The sequence below is a fragment of the Homarus americanus genome, unplaced genomic scaffold, assembly GCF_018991925.1.
Source record: "Homarus americanus isolate GMGI-L3 unplaced genomic scaffold, GMGI_Hamer_2.0 scaffold40856, whole genome shotgun sequence".
NCBI classification, from domain to species: Eukaryota; Metazoa; Arthropoda; class Malacostraca; order Decapoda; family Nephropidae; genus Homarus; species Homarus americanus.
The window spans coordinates 3,574,837-3,592,967 of NW_024734615.1; the positions used below are offsets into that span (position 1 = coordinate 3,574,837).

Sequence of the window (18,131 nt, forward strand, 5' to 3'; positions counted from 1 at the left end):
GATACGGCTGTTTGAACTAATCATACTGAAAACCGTGACATCAAATCGTTGGATGACTGTACATTAAATGGTTGGTGAAAAATGTTCTTGGTATAATTATATACAGTAAGTGTTTTCCCCAGATAAATAACCTATAATTAAGATAAGACGGACAAAATAAAATCTGATGGATAAACTTACTTTGAAGCATTAAAGGTTTTAACTCTGACAAGTCAGGTTTAACATCCCCTTGATTGGCATATGGTGGGCTCATATATGGTGTGAGGGGGGGAGTGGGGTTGCCAGGAATCGGCGAATGCTGATAGCTCCCACCCACATTCCCTACATTTGCAGAACCTGGTGCTGTACTCATGCTCCTGTCAAGGTATAAGGACCAAATTAGTACAGTATATAAAGTATAATATACTGTATACAGAATATAATTTTCATTATATATTCTAGCCAAGATGAGTAGCTAAAGGGAAAATTAATACACTTTATGGTTATTCCTGTCAATAAGCATAAGGACCATTTTAGTATAAGTAATATCTCCATTAGCCGGAATCCCTCAAACCCGGAACTCTCCAACAGCTGGAATTTAAATTTTCTTGGAAAATCGTTCCCAAAGCCGGAATTTTCCAGAAAATTCCAACTTTGAGAACGATTTTTCGAAGGGCACATTTTCTGGAAAAATCCAAGAAAATTTCCCCGATACCTGGGTTTGAAAGATGAAAATCAGGTGCGTTTTCTGGAAATTCTGAGAAAAATTTTCTGGTAACCGGAAAATTCCTAGGATGGGGGATATCTTTTTGGATTCAAGAAATGATGTAATGGGCAATTTCTGGAACTTCCGAGAACATTTTTTCCGTTATTCGGAAAATTCCAGAAAATTCCAAGGATGAGGGATTTCTTTCCGGCTTTGAGAGCGTTGTCTCATTACCCAGAAATCTCTCATTCCTGGAAGTGCTCTGCACTAACTGTTCCGGCTAACGGAGATATCACTGTATTGTATTTATCAAAACTTATGAATCAGGGAAATAATATTAAAAGATGGACAGACAGATATGAAGTTATACTTTCTACTGTCATTACTGGGGGACACTAGGCACAAAACACATATTTCCTATCTATAATATTTTTTCTTTAAATAAAAAAAATCTTCCTGTATCAAATTTTCTCTGATACAATCTTCTACAGATTTAATCACATACAGTATATGGCCTTGTTCTTAAATGCCATTTATCCCTTCATTCCACTAGGAACAATTTCCTTTCTTATTTCATCAAGTCACTTCTCAATTGTATACGACCTCAGCTGCTTTCAAGGTGCTGTCACCAAAGAATCTCCCTTAATTTTGAACAGTTAGCCAAACACTTGACAGTGAGATAACAAAGCAGTATCTTGAAGATAGTTGTCTTACCTTGACATAGTGTTCATCCCAGAGTTCATACTACTCATCCCAGAGTTCATGTTACTCATTCCAGAGTTCATGTTGCTGACAGCATTGGTGTTTTGACTGGTCATAGTCATGGCACTTGGCATGGTGCCTGTCATACCACTGTTCATCACACTATTCATACCACTGTTCATATTAGTCATTCCTGTATTGTTCAAAGTATTCATCCCTGCACTATTCATACTGCTCATGCCAGTATTCATATTGTTCATCCCTGAACTCATGGCGGAGTTCATAGCACTGCTGCCACCTGGAGGCATGCTGGTCGAGCTCATTGTGGGCATTGACATGGACATAGACATCTGGGTCATAGTGTTCATCCCACTGCCCATGCTGCCGGACATACTGTTCATTCCATTCATACTGTTCATTCCGTTCATATTCATGCCGTTCATGGGACCCATTGGGCCCATCTCGTTGTACTGTAAGTTGTTGTACTGCTGATTATAAAACTGGCCCTGGTTGAAGGGTGGACCACCAGGAACACAGGGCCCACCTGGCCGCATGTTTGGCCGCATACCCTGACCTGGCGGAAACTGGGAAGGCAAGGGCTGTTGTACTGGGTATCCTGTACCACCACGGATACCTGCTAGACCCATCTGTGGAAAACATTAGCGTATTAATACCTTGAGATATAAACAATCACAATGAAAACAAAACAATTAAATATAATAAATCCTATTTAACTTAAAAAAAATTAAAGCCCAAAAAGATATTAATATTTTTGGAACACATTATAAATATTAGACTTACATAGGAATGTATATCAATGTCTTTGGATGAGAATAACGAAAATAAACTAGATATTAGATGTAAAATACCCAATGCAACCTTTAAAAAACTACTGACATTACAACAGTAGAGTCAACTTACTTTTAATAATCTTGAACAGAAAAAACTACACTGCCAAGTTGCTCATTATACATCTTTGGAAGTTACTAAAAGAGTCTACAATGCAGTGTATTAAGCTACAATATATTGTACATAACATTACAATAATTTCTTATAAATTAACCTTATAAGTCATCTCAAACTAACCATCAAATGGTTCATACAATTTATAGGGAGAAAATTGCAATAATTCATTGCAGTAATGGAGTGAGAAGGATGAGTGTCAGCTGATTTTTACTCAAGAAGGAAGCTTTTATGGTATAGACAAAAAATTACAATAGTGTGCAGTACATGTATATCATAAGTAATGTACAGCACAATGCAATACTTCATTTGTTTTGGGGAATCCAAACATTTCAGAAGTACAGTACTGTATTTGCTCTAGGAATCTAAATATACTTGAGAAGCATATACAGGTACTGCATGGCAGTATTTAAGTGTAGATTATTTTAGACGTACTGTACAGGTAATTGTCCTGAGGGTTCAAATATTTGAAAGTGTTTAAGGGAAGGAGACACATTTTCTATTTGAAACAATTTGCTGTCAAGGTCCAAATACTAGGGGCTCCAAATTTGTGACAATTCAGTTAAGAAAAATTCCATGTCTATAATGTCTCGATATGCAAATGAAACCTTTTACCAGTGTTGTATTGTACTGTAGACTCTCTGGCATAATTACTGTACTAACAACTGTGAAAGCATTTCAGCTAATAAAGTTTTCAGTAGAAATCATTTAATTGTATAGAAATTCCTCATTCTTTAAAGAAAAAAAAACAGTTCATGAGAGGACAGCAACTACTAAATGTATATACATCTGATTATGGAAAATTCATGGACATAATTACTAAAGGAATCTTAATTTATAATTATGTCATGCTATGTAAAGGGGATACTTTTATAAACCTGATGATGTACTAAGAGAACATACTATTCAAGTGAAGCAGGTCCTGGAACATACGACTATCTAGGTGCTGGCACATACCTGGGGGTTCATCTGACCCATCTGGCTCATGGGAGGCTGAGAGTACTGGCCTTGGGCCGCCGCTCGTTTCTGGGCCATGAACATAGCCGCGTTGGGGTATGGCCCAGTGCGCCCCCCGCCAGGGCCACTGCCTGGGCCCATACCTCGCTGGTACATCATTTGCTGCTGTTGCTGTGGGGTGAGGTCAGAGGTAAGATGAGGCTATGGTGGTGGTGAGGGGATGGATTATGGGGAGGAGATGGGGTGGTGGAAATGGGAAGCTAAAGGAGGGTACATGGTGGGTGGGAAGGAGATGGGGTGGTGGAAATGGGAAGCTAAAGGAGGGTACATGGTGGGAAGGAGATGGGGTGATGGAAAGGGGAAGCTAGAAAAGGGCACACTTATAAAATATGTATACAGTATACATGTAAAAATACTTATATTGATTAAAGGTCTAATTCTTGCAGATAAACAATACTGCCATGGCAATGGTGCAACTCACCTGCATGTTCATACACTTGCCCATGCTAGGACCCATACTCTGCATGTTGTTCATGGGTACGTTGTTCATCATGTTGCCTCCCATGTTGTTGATCATGTTGTTCATCATGTTATTCATGCCATTCATAGGATTGTTCATGTTCATGTTGGGCGTGGACGGCCGTTGCATGGAGAACCCTGGACCCGAGAATCCTGCATTGATGTTCGCCATCTGTAAGGGAGGACAAGATAGTCAACATACTGTAGGTGTTAAAGGACAACTGGAAGTCATGCTCAGGGCTCGCCTCGTTGTGTCCAATTCTTCTTCCCAGTTTTTCACTCAGGTATCTCAGACTAATCTCCAAATCGCATAATGCTTTATAGTTGTTTGTCAGTATTTCTCTCTTTAAATCCAATAAAATACAACCCCCCAATTCATTTCAACATCAGGTTCTGACCTTAAATACAGTACAGCACATTAAGTTTGACGAATTTAATGATCTCGGGCCTCGTCGGTTAACAAACCTTCATATTATACAAAAAAAAAATTGTGTTAAACCGAATATATGGAAATATATTCGGTGACCATATGGATTAAAGATAACAGCCATTTGTTAACAACTTAATGTCTTTGCAATGTTTACATGTGTAAAGATTTGAAACATGCATGTTTAAAAGATGGCACGAGACTCACGACAGTGTGAACTTGATCCATTCTGAATAAAAGTTCTTAAAGTTAGGATAAGATCTGTAAGAGTATTTTCAAATAAGGTCTTTAAGCCAGCATTTCAAGTAGGTCCACACAATAGACATGAACTTTTGCAAATTACCAAGAGCGCACCTGGTGTTGATGTTATAATGAACTGCGCTTAAACAAGTCTTTAAGCCCATACTCTGGTCATCAGCAATTCAAAACTTAAAGATATATCTAGTTAAAAAAAAAAAAGGCCCCTCTCCCCCTGAACGCGGCAATTGACTGCTGACCTACCGGGAGCCATGAGGGAGGGAGACTACAGTAATTCTACGGCCTCCACTCGGCGCGCTTCACTACCTGAGACCTCCACGAATCGTTGGTCCTGGACGTTTTATTGACTCTGCTGCCGATACACCACAGCCACTGTTGGGGGTCGAGGACACACACACACACACACACACACACACACACACACACACACACACACACACACACACACACACACACACACGCACGCACGCGCGCGCGCGCCTTGGAGAAATAACTACTGTAAATAGTGTATCATCGACTTCAGAGGTATATTTTCACTTTCCATTTTTTTATAATCGGTTCTGTTGTTTCGTAATCCTTATTTTGTAGAATCACGTCTTTTCTTCTAGTTATTGATCAATATTTTTAACGGAAAAGCGAAAATTTCACCGATCTCATTTGTAATAAGTTTATAATTAAGAGAATGAGACGGTATAATTCTTATATAAATCAAAGTTTTTTTTTAAAACTAATCTCGAGTCAAAGGAAGTGTGGGAAAGAAGGACGCGACCCCCATCACAAGGAGAATGAATAAGCTCCCCCTTTCTTTCATCCTAGTTAAATCTGACTTTCCCCGTGATGAGCGCGCGGCGGAGTATCTTAGGGCAGAAATTGGTCCAATAAGCGCGCCCTCTTATTTCATCCTGGCCCGGGAGGCAGAGAGGCGGTCGGCGGGGAACAACGCGAGCCATTCTCCCCTTTAGCACCTCGGGCAATATGGCCAATCATCGAATGCTCTCAATACCCAACGCGTCTTCAAACTTTCCTCTTTCCAGAAACTAACATGCAACATTTTGGGGGTAAAATTGGGGAATGTTCTCTCTGCCAGGGGGTTTCCGTCCTTAATCATTCTTGACGGAGTGACCATTTCTTGCTGGGTGAGGGAGGTGGGTTAGCGTCCTCAGTCGGAGTGATATCTTATTCATGAGGAGTGCGTCTAACCTCCTTGGATTAGGAAGGTTCCTAGCAAGGAATGTTAGTTAATGCCTAAAACAATGTAGACAAACCTCACGCAATAAGCTAATCGAGAGAACTTATCAAAGTAATAAGCTCAATATCATCAGACCTTATTTTAAATAAAGTTCACCAATTTACCGTGTAAACGTAAAAAAATCACCTTATCGTATTCCAAATATATGAAGAAAAATTTTTTATTTTTTTTTTATTTACTCTAATAGGCGAATATACGCAATAAAAAAATTACAACGAAACACAAAAATGCATTTCGAGAGGAAAAAAATCCCTCTTGATTGGTTCCTATCAGCACAAAATAATACTTAAGTTATCAGTCGTAAAAAATAAAAATTCTGAAACTCATTAACGATTTTAATTACACAACGCAGGAAGGGCTGACTAAAATAAATCATTCATATATCAAATACACCGTAATATCATTCACAGAAGCACTGCATCAGGTCCGCGTTTTATTACGAAATTTCTACAATTATGTTTATCATATAACGTAAATTTTATAGAAAGATAGATGGATTTATTTTCCCTGCATATATTATCTTAACGGACACAGAAGGCCAATATAAAATATTTTTTACACAAGCACAACATAACAAAGGGAAACTTGGCTCACACAATCAAAATGTAAAATGGGTACAAAAAAACATAAAAATGATTCACACATTTAACAAAAGTAAAACATGAAAAAATATACCAGAAAACTTGGCTCTCACAATCAACAAAAGTAAAAACAACCTTCCTCCTCTTCTCCGTCCTCCTTGGAGCCACAATAACTAAGCTAAAATGATGCCGTGTATGCAAGAGGCAACATAACTTCAGTCTGGGAGAAACAAGAGAGAGAAATCTCCCTGCCGCTCAACTTGAAATTTCCCCACACCAGCCAACCTTCCTACACTCGTATCACCGTTTCCTTGTGTTTTCCGCCGAGAACACAAGGAAACTTTCAGCAGAGAACACATTGATTTTTAGTAGATAATAATGATTTTTCAGCACAACGCGTTAATGTTACGTAGGAGACGTCAATTTACAGCAACGAACAAAAATTTTCAGCAGAGAACAAACTAACTTCCAACTTAGATCAAGGCTAATTTTCAACGGAGAACATATTGGAACTAGCCACCCACAACAAATAGGTACATTTCACCGAGAGCACAAGAAAAGCTTTCTGGGGAGAACTTGGCAAATTACTTACGTTTTAGGTATTCTCCCTCTCTCAAGTTTCCACGCGCCGCTTGTAATTCAACACCCTTTTACTTCTGAATATTATTATTACAGCCGTCCATCCCTGAATTACCTACGTGTTGGTGCTCTCTTTTACTCTAACAGGTTTTTTTTTTAACATTTTTTTTTGAAGAACGAAGCAAATGGCTTTTCCCGTAATAATAATAATAATAATAATAATAATAATAATAATAATAATAATAATAATAATAACAATAATAATAATAATTCTGTTAGCTAGAGTAATAGTTGCCACTACTCATAACAATGTTTGTGTAACTTTAATATTTCAGTCAATAAACATTACCTATAGTAATGATTTTGTCGCATCTCTGGGAGCCCTCGCTAATAATTCTTCGCGAAATTATCTTCACGAAATTACATTAAATTAACTATACCTGTATATCACATGACTATACAGTTCATATAATTCGCTTTGATTACTGATTAACCTACAGTATTTTACGACGGCTCAATTCAATTTCAATTTCAATTGTTTATTCCTTGATAGAGGAAGCGGGATCCTAGTGCTGTCACTAGGTACCCCTGTACAATGACACCAGAAGCATCTGGCAAGTGTGACAAGTATATACAGTATAAATATTATAAAGGGGCTTACTAAAGCCTAAGGAAGGAAGGATATTCCTTTAACACATAATCAATATTATTTACAAATATCTGGCCAGTATGGGGAGGATCATCATGTCTCCGTCAGGGGGTCGTGTTACGACGGCTCTAATAATCAAAGCGCGACAAGTGAATTACTTGCAAGACTTTACTTTTCACCAAGTAGTAATAAACGGGTCAATAATTCATAGATGATATAAAAGATGCACGGACAATAGAGGCCAGAGATTCCGATTCCAATAGTGGACGGCAAGATATTGATTCACTCCCCCCACAGTCTTATGGACAGCTATTGCGAGGCTATCAATACTATTAGACTAGCATAGCAGCTAGCCGAAGCGTATTATTAAGCTCACTGCTAGACCATGTAATTAATTATGCAGAAATTAGCGTAGCCCTAATTACAGCAACAGAGGGTTCCGCAATTAAATACTTTGGCTGCCAGACGCGCGATAACAAACGTTCTTTTACCTTCGCCTTGCCGTCTCTAATAACATCATAGACGCTCCAATTTCTTAATATATCAACTTTCCCTCTCACTTACCTGCTTCATTTGTTGCAATATAATAATATTCTTGTGCCAAAAGAGTAAATATATAAGGCAGGATAAACTGTGACCGTTTTGCCTCGTCAGAATTCCCGTACCCAAGTCTATGAAATTAACTGCACCTCTAAACATTTTTATTTTTCATTTTCCCGAGGCGGAGAATTTGATGCGCGTTTTAGATTGAGTGAAAAATGTACAACACATGATTTTTTAAACTGGAGAATGACTGCAAATAATGCATAAATAATAAGTTAGGTGCAAACTGTTATTTCAGATATATTAACGATATTTGTGATATTTTTTACAATGAATACAGTCGACATATTATTCTGATGATGAAACAAATTTTGTTATTCCTTAGAAGGGCATGTTATAATTAATCGGTCAACGTTATAATCTCCTAATCACAAAACACATTTTTAAAGGTCACTCAAAACTGCCATTATAAAAAATACGTAGCCTATTCATGGAAATATTTATCAGACAAACAACCAAACATTTCAGACATATTCGCTGATATCACTCTTTTATATAAAGCATTACAGCAGTTACATACAATACTTCTTTCTATTTATTGAATTAATAAAGCTTACGTAAATTATTAAAAGTTGCAAAGTAAATAAAATAGTTTTTCATGTTTATTTTACCTGAAACAACAAGACCTATGGACAGCCGGCCATCCACTCACACTCTGGTAAAACAGTATTAACTTCCCTGATAATGAGACAGTAGTTGACGCCAGATACTATGAGTGACAAGGACTGATAATAAGTTGTGTTAGCGTTGGCTGGTCAACCGGTTCTCCCCATGTCAGTCAGTCACAGTCAGTCAGTCAGGATAATTGTTCATAACCGCCAGACGTTGCAAATAAAAGACTTCGCATATACTATCGATTATTAAGAGTGTGCGCTGCCATTGTTTTGAAGTGCTGGAGAGTTTAAGTAGTGGTTATGAGGGACAAGTCCTCAGGAAGTAGCCTCCATGATGCTGACCCCACTACATCTCACCCGTAAACCAGCAGGGTAAAGAGGCCATTGATTTTACTGTGTGTGTGTGTTATGCGCTATATATATATATATATATATATATATATATATATATATATATATATATATATATATATATATATATATATATATATATTATACAGTATGCTGATAACCACATAGGAAACAAGAAAACACAAAGTTCTCAAGCGCTTTCGCGTAATTCACATCTTCAGGGGGCGAGTACGGACTTGGAAACTTAGTGTTTTCTTGTTTCCTTTGTGGTTATCAGCATATACTGTACACTGATCACGCGCACCTACAGTGATTTATTTGCATACTTATATATATTATAGGGAATCTGTGTAACTAGAGATTTCACTTAATCTGTAATATGTTGAGGTTAACCTAACCTAATCTAACCTAACCTCAACATATTACAGATTAGGTGAAATCTCTAGTTAACATTATATAGGCGGTAATTCAACATACCAATTATTTTATTATTATTTTATATAAAGAAATAAGAGGCGAGTTTCAGTGAGAATTAATGAAACAGTTACCATTATTTTCAAAGGGTAAATGTTCCAAATTCAGCCATCCGCCCCCTCACCAAAAAGACCGCATGAGATGTCCATTACAACGATTGGACAGAACAAAAATGAAAGTAATATCAACACTTCATGCCCGTCCTTCACAAAACCCATTTCCGTGTCAGGTTACGCGGCCGGGTTGACATTCTCTCGCCACATTTCACGTTCTGCCTAGTTTGAACGTCAAGTAGAACGCCCCACAAACCACCACCAAAGAAAACGTACACTAACAGGGGAAACCCGGGTGAAAAAGTTCTCGCTTGCCCGCGATCTCTCACGGCCTGCGACCAAGTACAGTTAAAGGATGGAGGAATTAATTTCGTGTAGTTTTCTGTCCTGTTGGTGAACGATGGTACAGGGAATTAGAGAAAGAAGGATGAGATACAACGTATGACCTGGGGGTAATGTGTCAAGGTTTTCTTTTAACGGCAGGACGGCTAAACTAGTTAACCTCAGAATTAAAATATTATTGACAACTAAATTCCAAGTTTGGTACAATGTCAAACTTATCTAGCAGCGACAAGAAAATCACATCTTAACACACACACTGGAGGTGGTCCAGACTGCGGAGGGTCCAGGTTCACTTTGTCATATTCACCTCCCCTTCGTCCCCCGGGAGATGAGATAATCACAGGGTGTCAAGGATGGCGCGGCATTTGATTTATTCATGTATACTCCCTTTTGGCTCGCCCTCCCCAAAATCTGACACACGGCTTCTGAATTTTGATGGCAGTGGTTGTCTGGGACCAAATAATATGATGTCTCAGAGAGAGAGAGAGAGAGAGAGAGAGAGTTAGTTTCAGTTTCATGGCCGTTGGGAAATAGTCTACATTTTGAAGAGTGTAGCCGAGACTGTCTTTAAGGACTGTGACAAATGCTGTCTTTAAACGGGGTGAGTTAAAGACGCCTTAGAGTAACGAAATAGACAAGAAAAATTAATCCATATATACAAATACAATTAGTTGACACACAATCAGTATTCATTCGCCAGCCTGCAGGTGTTTGTTTTAAGAATCAGTATATTTTGTATGCGTTGAGTAATAAGGGAGTGTTACAGATGATACTAATGTTTTAGTATATTACTACAATACACATCTCTCGGGGAGTGTTACAAGCTTACAGTAAAACTTCAAATATATTTTTTCTGATGATGGGTCCCAATATATGTGTATGTGTACAGTATGTGTTTAGGTCAACACAAATGTATTCCACAAAACATTTAATGAACGATGAAAGACTGAGGCCACTGAAGATTAAAAAAAAAAACGATAAACATTTAGGAGATTGAATAAAAAATATCAATTATTTTATTTTATCGTATGGTGGTGATGGATCCACAGTTTACATCATTGTGTTAAGTTATATCAAACAATAATTTCGGGGAAAATAATAAACAGGAGATCGTCAGTATGAGTGTGTAGGGTAGTCGCTTCAGTTAATCTCTTCACGATGCTGCTTGGCCCTGCTCCTCCCCCACCCCTGTTCCTGTTTCACCCCCCCCCTCCCATCCTGTCTCTCATCCCCTCCAATCCTGTATATTTCTCATCCCCTCCCATCCTGTGCCTATTTCTCACCCCCCCCACCCTGTTCCTCCCATCCTGTCTCTCATCCTCCCATCCTGTGCCTATTTTCCTCACCCTCCCATCCTGTCTGTGTGCCTATTTCTCACCCCCCACCCTGTTCCTGTTTCTCACCCCCTCCCATCCTATGCCTGTTTCTCACTGACTCTCACTCACTGCCTCCCTCTCTCTCTGTCATTCCTGGGAGGCAGAAAATGAGGGGAGATGTCGCTATGTTCGATCACATTCCCTCTACTTGTCTCCTCCTCCCTCCCTCCCTCCCTACCTCCCTCCCTCCCTCCCTACCTACCTACCTACTCCCTTCCTCCTCCCTTACCTAACTACCTCCTCTCCTCTCAACATATCTCCTTCCTCGACGGCTGCCTTTCATTTTACTTGTATGAAAATGCATCTGCAGCTTAACGATGATTCTTGAAAAACCGAGATATATATATACGTATATATTTAAGTCACCCCCACTTTACAATTAATTGAGAGAGAGAGAGAGAGAGAGAGAGAGAGAGAGAGAGAGAGCTACTGAACAGAAAAGAGAATAAAAATAGAGCAGAGGAAATACTTAAAGACAACATATAAACACAACACTAATGCATAATGTTGCTGTTGTTGTTGTTGTCACTTTGTCCAAGTGGCAGGGCTGCCAATCTCCACAAGTCTTCACTGCAAGAACAGATAAGAATCTGGTCAACATTTCCTCAAAGTAAAGGCAATAACGCTGTTTTAATGCATTTCTTTGCTTCCATAACTAAGGTCTTAATACAGTGATTATAGGTTTTGTTTCTAATTACGATTGTGGTCAGTGTCAAATTTTGCCTTAATATATTCAAGCGTTCTAAGAGTCGAGATTCTTAAGTAAGTTACAACAGACAACTTAAAAAAAATAAATATATACCACATTTTATCAATTTTTAAGCGACAATAATTAAACCATACACGAGACTTACAAATATTCACAAACTCGATGAACTCCGTAAGATCGTTAAGATGTACCTTTAGATTAATAACAGACAAACGTTAATAAGATGTAGTGGCGTGCGTACATGAAGTCACCAACACAACATACACCACTTCATTGATCTACTCTTGTGCCACTGATATTTATCCTCTTCTTCTACCAACTAACATCTTATCTAATTAATGAGAACAACTTTAACCAATTTCATAATTAACAAACATTACAATTATTACTAGTTACGTAACCAATAAATTAGGTGCGATCAAGTATTAGGTTAATGAAGAGTGAGCTGCAAGATGAAGAGGCCAGTTCAGTTAAACAAACAATGAGGGCACTAGTGGTGTAGTCTTAGGATCCATGAACTAGTACAATGCTGCCACTGTGTCGTACTTTTGCTTAAATTATTATTATAAAACTTAGATGGATAAAATTATATGAAGATGTGTAGTTGCCTGATATGTCTAATACCCTTATTGATATAATCATTTTTTTTTTATCTCATCCTTTATAGATTAATTCTAGGGCGACCTGTGCGAAGGTTAATGAAGTAAAAATACTGTTTGGTCAAAGGCGTCGCGTCTTTATTGAGCGCTCATTTGCCCGCCTTTATTAACCTCATCGGGATCACGCGTCTCGACTCTCGGCTGGCTGCGACTTCGATCAACAAAATTGGCATACAGAAATAATAAAGGAAACTATTTTTAATATATAAGCATAACTAATTACAATGCACCACTAACCAAAAAAAACAATAACCTAAAAGAGAAGTAGTAAGTTAACTGTGCTAGGATTTCAATGTATTTCAGGTCTAAGTCAAAGCCACAAGTCGGGTGACTGTTGGCCAAGTGTAAACAATACGGTGACATAATGGCGGCGCGCAGACGTGCCTCTCCACCTAGATTTGACTGATTCTGAAGGTTTGTTCTCGCTATGATGAATGATGTATGAGATAGGGAGAGTTACAAGTTGGGCGAGGGTGATTGATGTGTGGGGGAGAGGTGGTGTATGGATGGAGGGAGGGAGGTTACACGGAGAGGTGAATCAATGGGAGGGAAGGATGAGTTACTTCGTTATTTTATTGGTGTTCGGAGAAAGATAGATAAATAACGGTTAGAGAGAATAAGAAGAAAGTTGAGGTTATGAGATAAATGAAAGAGATGAGTATAAATTATATAAAAATATGAGAAGAGCGAGAAGAATGACGAACAAATGAGAGAGAGAGAGAGAGGTGGGAAAGATGGGGTAATATTTCACAGTGAATTGCCCCATTCTGTGAAAGTTTGCACACACTGAAGCTGAGGTAAACCTTATCCAAACTCGCTTAAATTAAAAGTGGCGGCACCTCTTGAGCCTCCGTAGAAATAGGTATGTAAAGAATTAATAAAGTAATTAAATAAAAATACGCTATAATCACTACAATATAAATATAAGTACTGTACTATAACTGATATACATACCTTAATTCCCACGTACTGAATATTTTCCGTTAAAATATTACTTTGATTAACCTTTTTCTTCCCTTTTTGGGGGCATTCCAGGAGTAACAAAATAAATATCAAAATCTTAGCAACATAACCAAATAAAGTAATTTCTTGTAACTTGAAACACAAATTAGGGTGGTTTTTTTTTAGTTCAAGCAAGTTTAACTTTCAGAAATTCCTCGTAAGATCGTAAGGATTGTGTAAAATATATAGCTGTTGTCACAAACACTTACAATACATTACACAACTTTCACCACCTCCAAGAACTCTTAATCTCTTGCGATCTTCTCAAGTAATATTAAATCGATGGAAATGATAAAAAGCTCCCCCCCCCACATGTTTGTGCAGTGTATAGAATTACTATAGGAGAGAATGTGTTACTGTCTCACTGGGCTGGTTGTTCACGGCAAAACTTATATAAGTTTAATTGGTTGTTCACGGCCACTTAAACACGTTACATATCACTTTCTACACAAACAGATTTTTGAGCACAAGTCAAAATTTCGATTTTGTTAAAATTTTATGCAAAGGTACTCTTCGAAATGCTGGTTAAGGATCTCGGTTAAAAAAATATATGAGTAATTAGTCTTAATTAATCACCCTTGAAATAAATACATTTAGAATACCCAAAACGTCGATTATGCTCTGTTTGAACGTTATAAATCACAGTTTTATACGTTTTATTACGAATATGTGCCGGCTTCACCATTTAAAAAGGTTAATTTTCACTTTCCAGATAAAAAAATTGGGGGTCACATAAGTCATTAACACAGATTATTTCAATTTGAAAATTTTGAAGCCATGTTCTTAAACAGCGTGTCCTGGAGTACCTTAGCGAGAAATTTGGGAAAAAATGTATCTTCACAAAAAAGCCGAAAAGGCTTTTTTTTATCTGGAAAGTGAAAAGTAACATTTAAATGGGAAAGCCGGAAAATATTAAAAGTGGCGTCCACGTAGTGAAGGGTTAATGTAAACACTTCATGCCAGTCTGTGTAACATGCTTCTCATTTTCATCGTCATGACAACCTTGTCTCTTATTTTCTTGCCAGGGTATCATTTGAGGGGAAAAATAGTCAACCCCGTGCCAAGTGGGACAAGTTTCTCCCTAACTGCTGCTATCCCATCCCCTGAGTGGAACTTTTTCCCCCACAAACTACTTCTATTTTCCCAGGATTCGCTTAGGATTTTTCCCCGTCTTTTTCCCTACCCTGGGCTAGCTCTATTGGGAGGGGGAACTACGCTAAATTGCGAGTCTTTGGCCCGATGCTGAGACACTACAGAGGTGGATGTGGAGGCATTTTTACATACCAGGGGAGTTCGCTCCTCTGATTTTTACAGTGGTTTGTAAGGTGGAGGGGTCCTGGTGTGGCAATAAGGGCTAAGGCTTTTGTGTGTTTGTGTGAGTGAGAAAGAATCTTGACAGTAGAAATACGGGGCGAGTGTTTAACTATTGACGTTACTTTGAGAGACGTATACTCACCTGCCCGTTGTATTGTCCCTGCATTTCAGGTCTCTCCGGTCGGAGGGCGACGGCGGTAGCTGTGGCGGTGGCTGTGGCTGCTGCCACCATGGCTGCTGTGTTGAGGGCGTCTCCCGCACCACCCACGTTACCGCCCATGGTGCCAGGCCCGCCCATATTCCCTGGTCCGCCCATGCCCGTGTTCCCGGCCATAGTAGGACCCGGACTGTTGGCGTAGCCACTGAAGTAAATGAGGAAAGACGATTTGAATTGGAAGGTAAATTAAAAACGTTTCATTTTACAAACAAACATAATTAATAAAATACAGGATATATTTCACACCTTGTCCTTTGCGGCGAACACAGAAATATCAATACAGAAATACATTTTTATAACATATTGTTTTACAAAAAATGCTTTACAAAAGATAAAAAAAAATCAGGGTCAAGAAGAGGTACAAACTTAATTCTAAAGCATAAATGTCCAAGCTTCGTACCCGTTAGAACTGCAGTGTTCCTCAAACGGTTTTTGTTCGGCTTTACATTGGCTAGAGTCTGCCTGCGCGCCCCACCAGCTTGGGATGTCACAAAGAAGATATGATACAGTTAGAGTGAATCTTAGATGATTGAACGGATCAAGTTTGAGTGACTTGATGAATGATATGGTAGAATTTACACATAGATGGAGAAAATAAGAAATAAACTATGGGAAATAATATACATATGAATATTTTGGAATATGGATGACATGACACAGTGTGATGGGAAGCCGTAAATGACTGGTAATAGTCAATGGGGAATTTTGTAATAAATATAATACAAATTTGGGTAAATCTTTAAAGAGATCAAATCTATGATTAAATGACAAGCCTGATACTGTAGTGGATGTTAATTTAATTCATAAATATGACTGGCATGGCAAAGTTGGAATTTATCTTTGAAGAGAAAAACTGACCAAGAGGGATAAATAATCTTAAAAATTCTTAAGAAAGGACATTTTTATTGATAGGAAAAACTGAACGATTCTTTCATGAAAAATAATGTATGAGTGATTCTTTTATGGAAAATTATACATGACTGACATGACTGAGTGATTCTCTGATGGAAAATTAAATATGGTGGACATGACAAAGTCTTCACTACTGCTTTGTTGAAAATTAACATGACTGACATGACAAAGTCTGAAAGATTCTCTCTGATGAACGTTAAAGGCTAGGTGTGATGATCCACCAAACACAGTCATGAAACAGTAATGGAATGACTTAGCCTACGCGCCATGATTAACGTAAACATCACCCTCAAACCAATGTATGAACGCTATAGTCTAAAATGTATACGCTGGTGTATATGTTACCGGTATAGTGTAAAAAAAATCCGGTCATTCTATACAAATCCCGTTTGTTTTTGGCAAGGTGTGAAACGAGACATGTTTATACACGTTTATTCTCTTAAACTAACCTAATGGCGATACAGTATAGGTTAGGTTACGAGAATAAAAGTGTATAAGTGGGTCTCGTTTAACACATTGATGATTTTGCCAATAAACAGTAATGCGTATTATCATTTGTCCTTTAAATGCTTTGCCTAAGTCCATTTACGCATTTTATATAAACCCTAGGAACTGTATAGAATGCCTAGAGAAAGTATAAAAGATGCTTATTTCAAACTTTCCCTAAAACAAAACCGGTATTTCTTGCTTTCACACTTTACCAGTAACATACTACTGTATACAAGTATCTAATACAAAATATGTCACCAGTCATTATTTCCACCAACTCCAAGCGGTGGTGCTTATAATAATAATAATAAATATATATATGTTCCTAAGATATAAGTCACATTCCATACGACAGGGCAGTAGTCATCAATCAGACAAGAGTTATTTACTAACTACAACTTGATCAGTCAGGTTTTCTGCAAAAAAAGGGCAAATTTATCAAGGTTACACGAGCTGGTTATATCCAAAGCTATGAACAGTCGTCGTGCTGGAGAGACCCACAGTGGCCATTTTAGCCTGATTATGTTAAAGCTAGGTTAGGTTACAGTTGGGAGTAGTACAGGCCAAAACTTCCTACAACAGAAGAACAGCATTACGGACAAAACTTCAAACATACACACACACTCTCTCTCTCTCTCTCTCTCTCTCTCTCTCTCTCTCTCTCTCTCACACACATACAAGTTTTTAAATCTCTTGTTCACAGTCAAGTCAAACAAAGCAGTGCGTTTACTGTATGTATCAGGTGTGCAATAATTTTTTGTATTTGCAATGGAACTCAACAAACGTTAGCACTGGACAGGAGGACCCTACCCATTTCTGAAGTGGTCTTCATACGAATTTTGATCGCCATTACATTGGTTGGCGTCAGGCTCCGATGCCCACCATCTTTGTCAAAATAAGAAAAATATATAAAATATTAATCAATTAAATAAAATATTTATAAATAATAAAAAAGTATTCAGCAATAAAATCAACATATAAACACAACAATGTTCAAATAAAACTTAATACATAAATATAAAAACACAGACCACAACCACATTTAAACACCATACACAAAACCTGACATAAAGTGTACTGGTTTCATCGATTCAAATATTTCCGTTTATCGATTCTAAATACAAACATATAATCATAACTGAAGAATGCAAACTATATTAACATCAAGTGACATAACGACTCATATATGAATGACATTGTTTTACTATCAACCAGCGACACGAACCAATAAAATAAATAAATAATAAATAAAAAAACTCAGTGCCATCCATTCAGGTGAGGTAAACATTCTTTCACGTATATAGGAATATTAACGGCATTCATTATTACGGCAGAGTAAATGTTGTAGACGCACACCCGCCATGCACATATAAGAGTACCCACATTTACTGTACAAGTCCACAGACACACACACACACATGAACCCGTACACAATGTTTTTTAGCGC

The 18,131-nt window shown here is 37.9% G+C and overlaps 1 protein-coding gene across 5 annotated transcripts in view; it reads right to left on the reverse strand.

Moving 5' to 3' along the window:
* Nucleotides 1–18,131, reverse strand: part of LOC121870365 (zinc finger MIZ domain-containing protein 1-like) — an 89,087-nt gene that overhangs the window by 8,851 nt on the left and 62,105 nt on the right. For 2 of the 5 annotated variants that reach the window (XM_042372160.1, XM_042372159.1), the window contains 7 exons: nt 17,495–17,569; nt 15,684–15,761; nt 15,209–15,428; nt 3,789–3,998; nt 3,308–3,478; nt 1,400–2,034; nt 181–356 (listed from right to left, as the gene is read on the reverse strand). In XM_042372160.1, coding sequence (XP_042228094.1) covers nt 181–356; nt 1,400–2,034; nt 3,308–3,478; nt 3,789–3,998; nt 15,209–15,428; nt 15,684–15,761; nt 17,495–17,569 — 1,565 coding nt within the window. The remainder of the gene's footprint in view (nt 1–180; nt 357–1,399; nt 2,035–3,307; nt 3,479–3,788; nt 3,999–15,208; nt 15,429–15,683; nt 15,762–17,494; nt 17,570–18,131) is intronic. The other 3 variants (XM_042372161.1, XM_042372162.1, XM_042372163.1) reach the window with 3 other exon arrangements.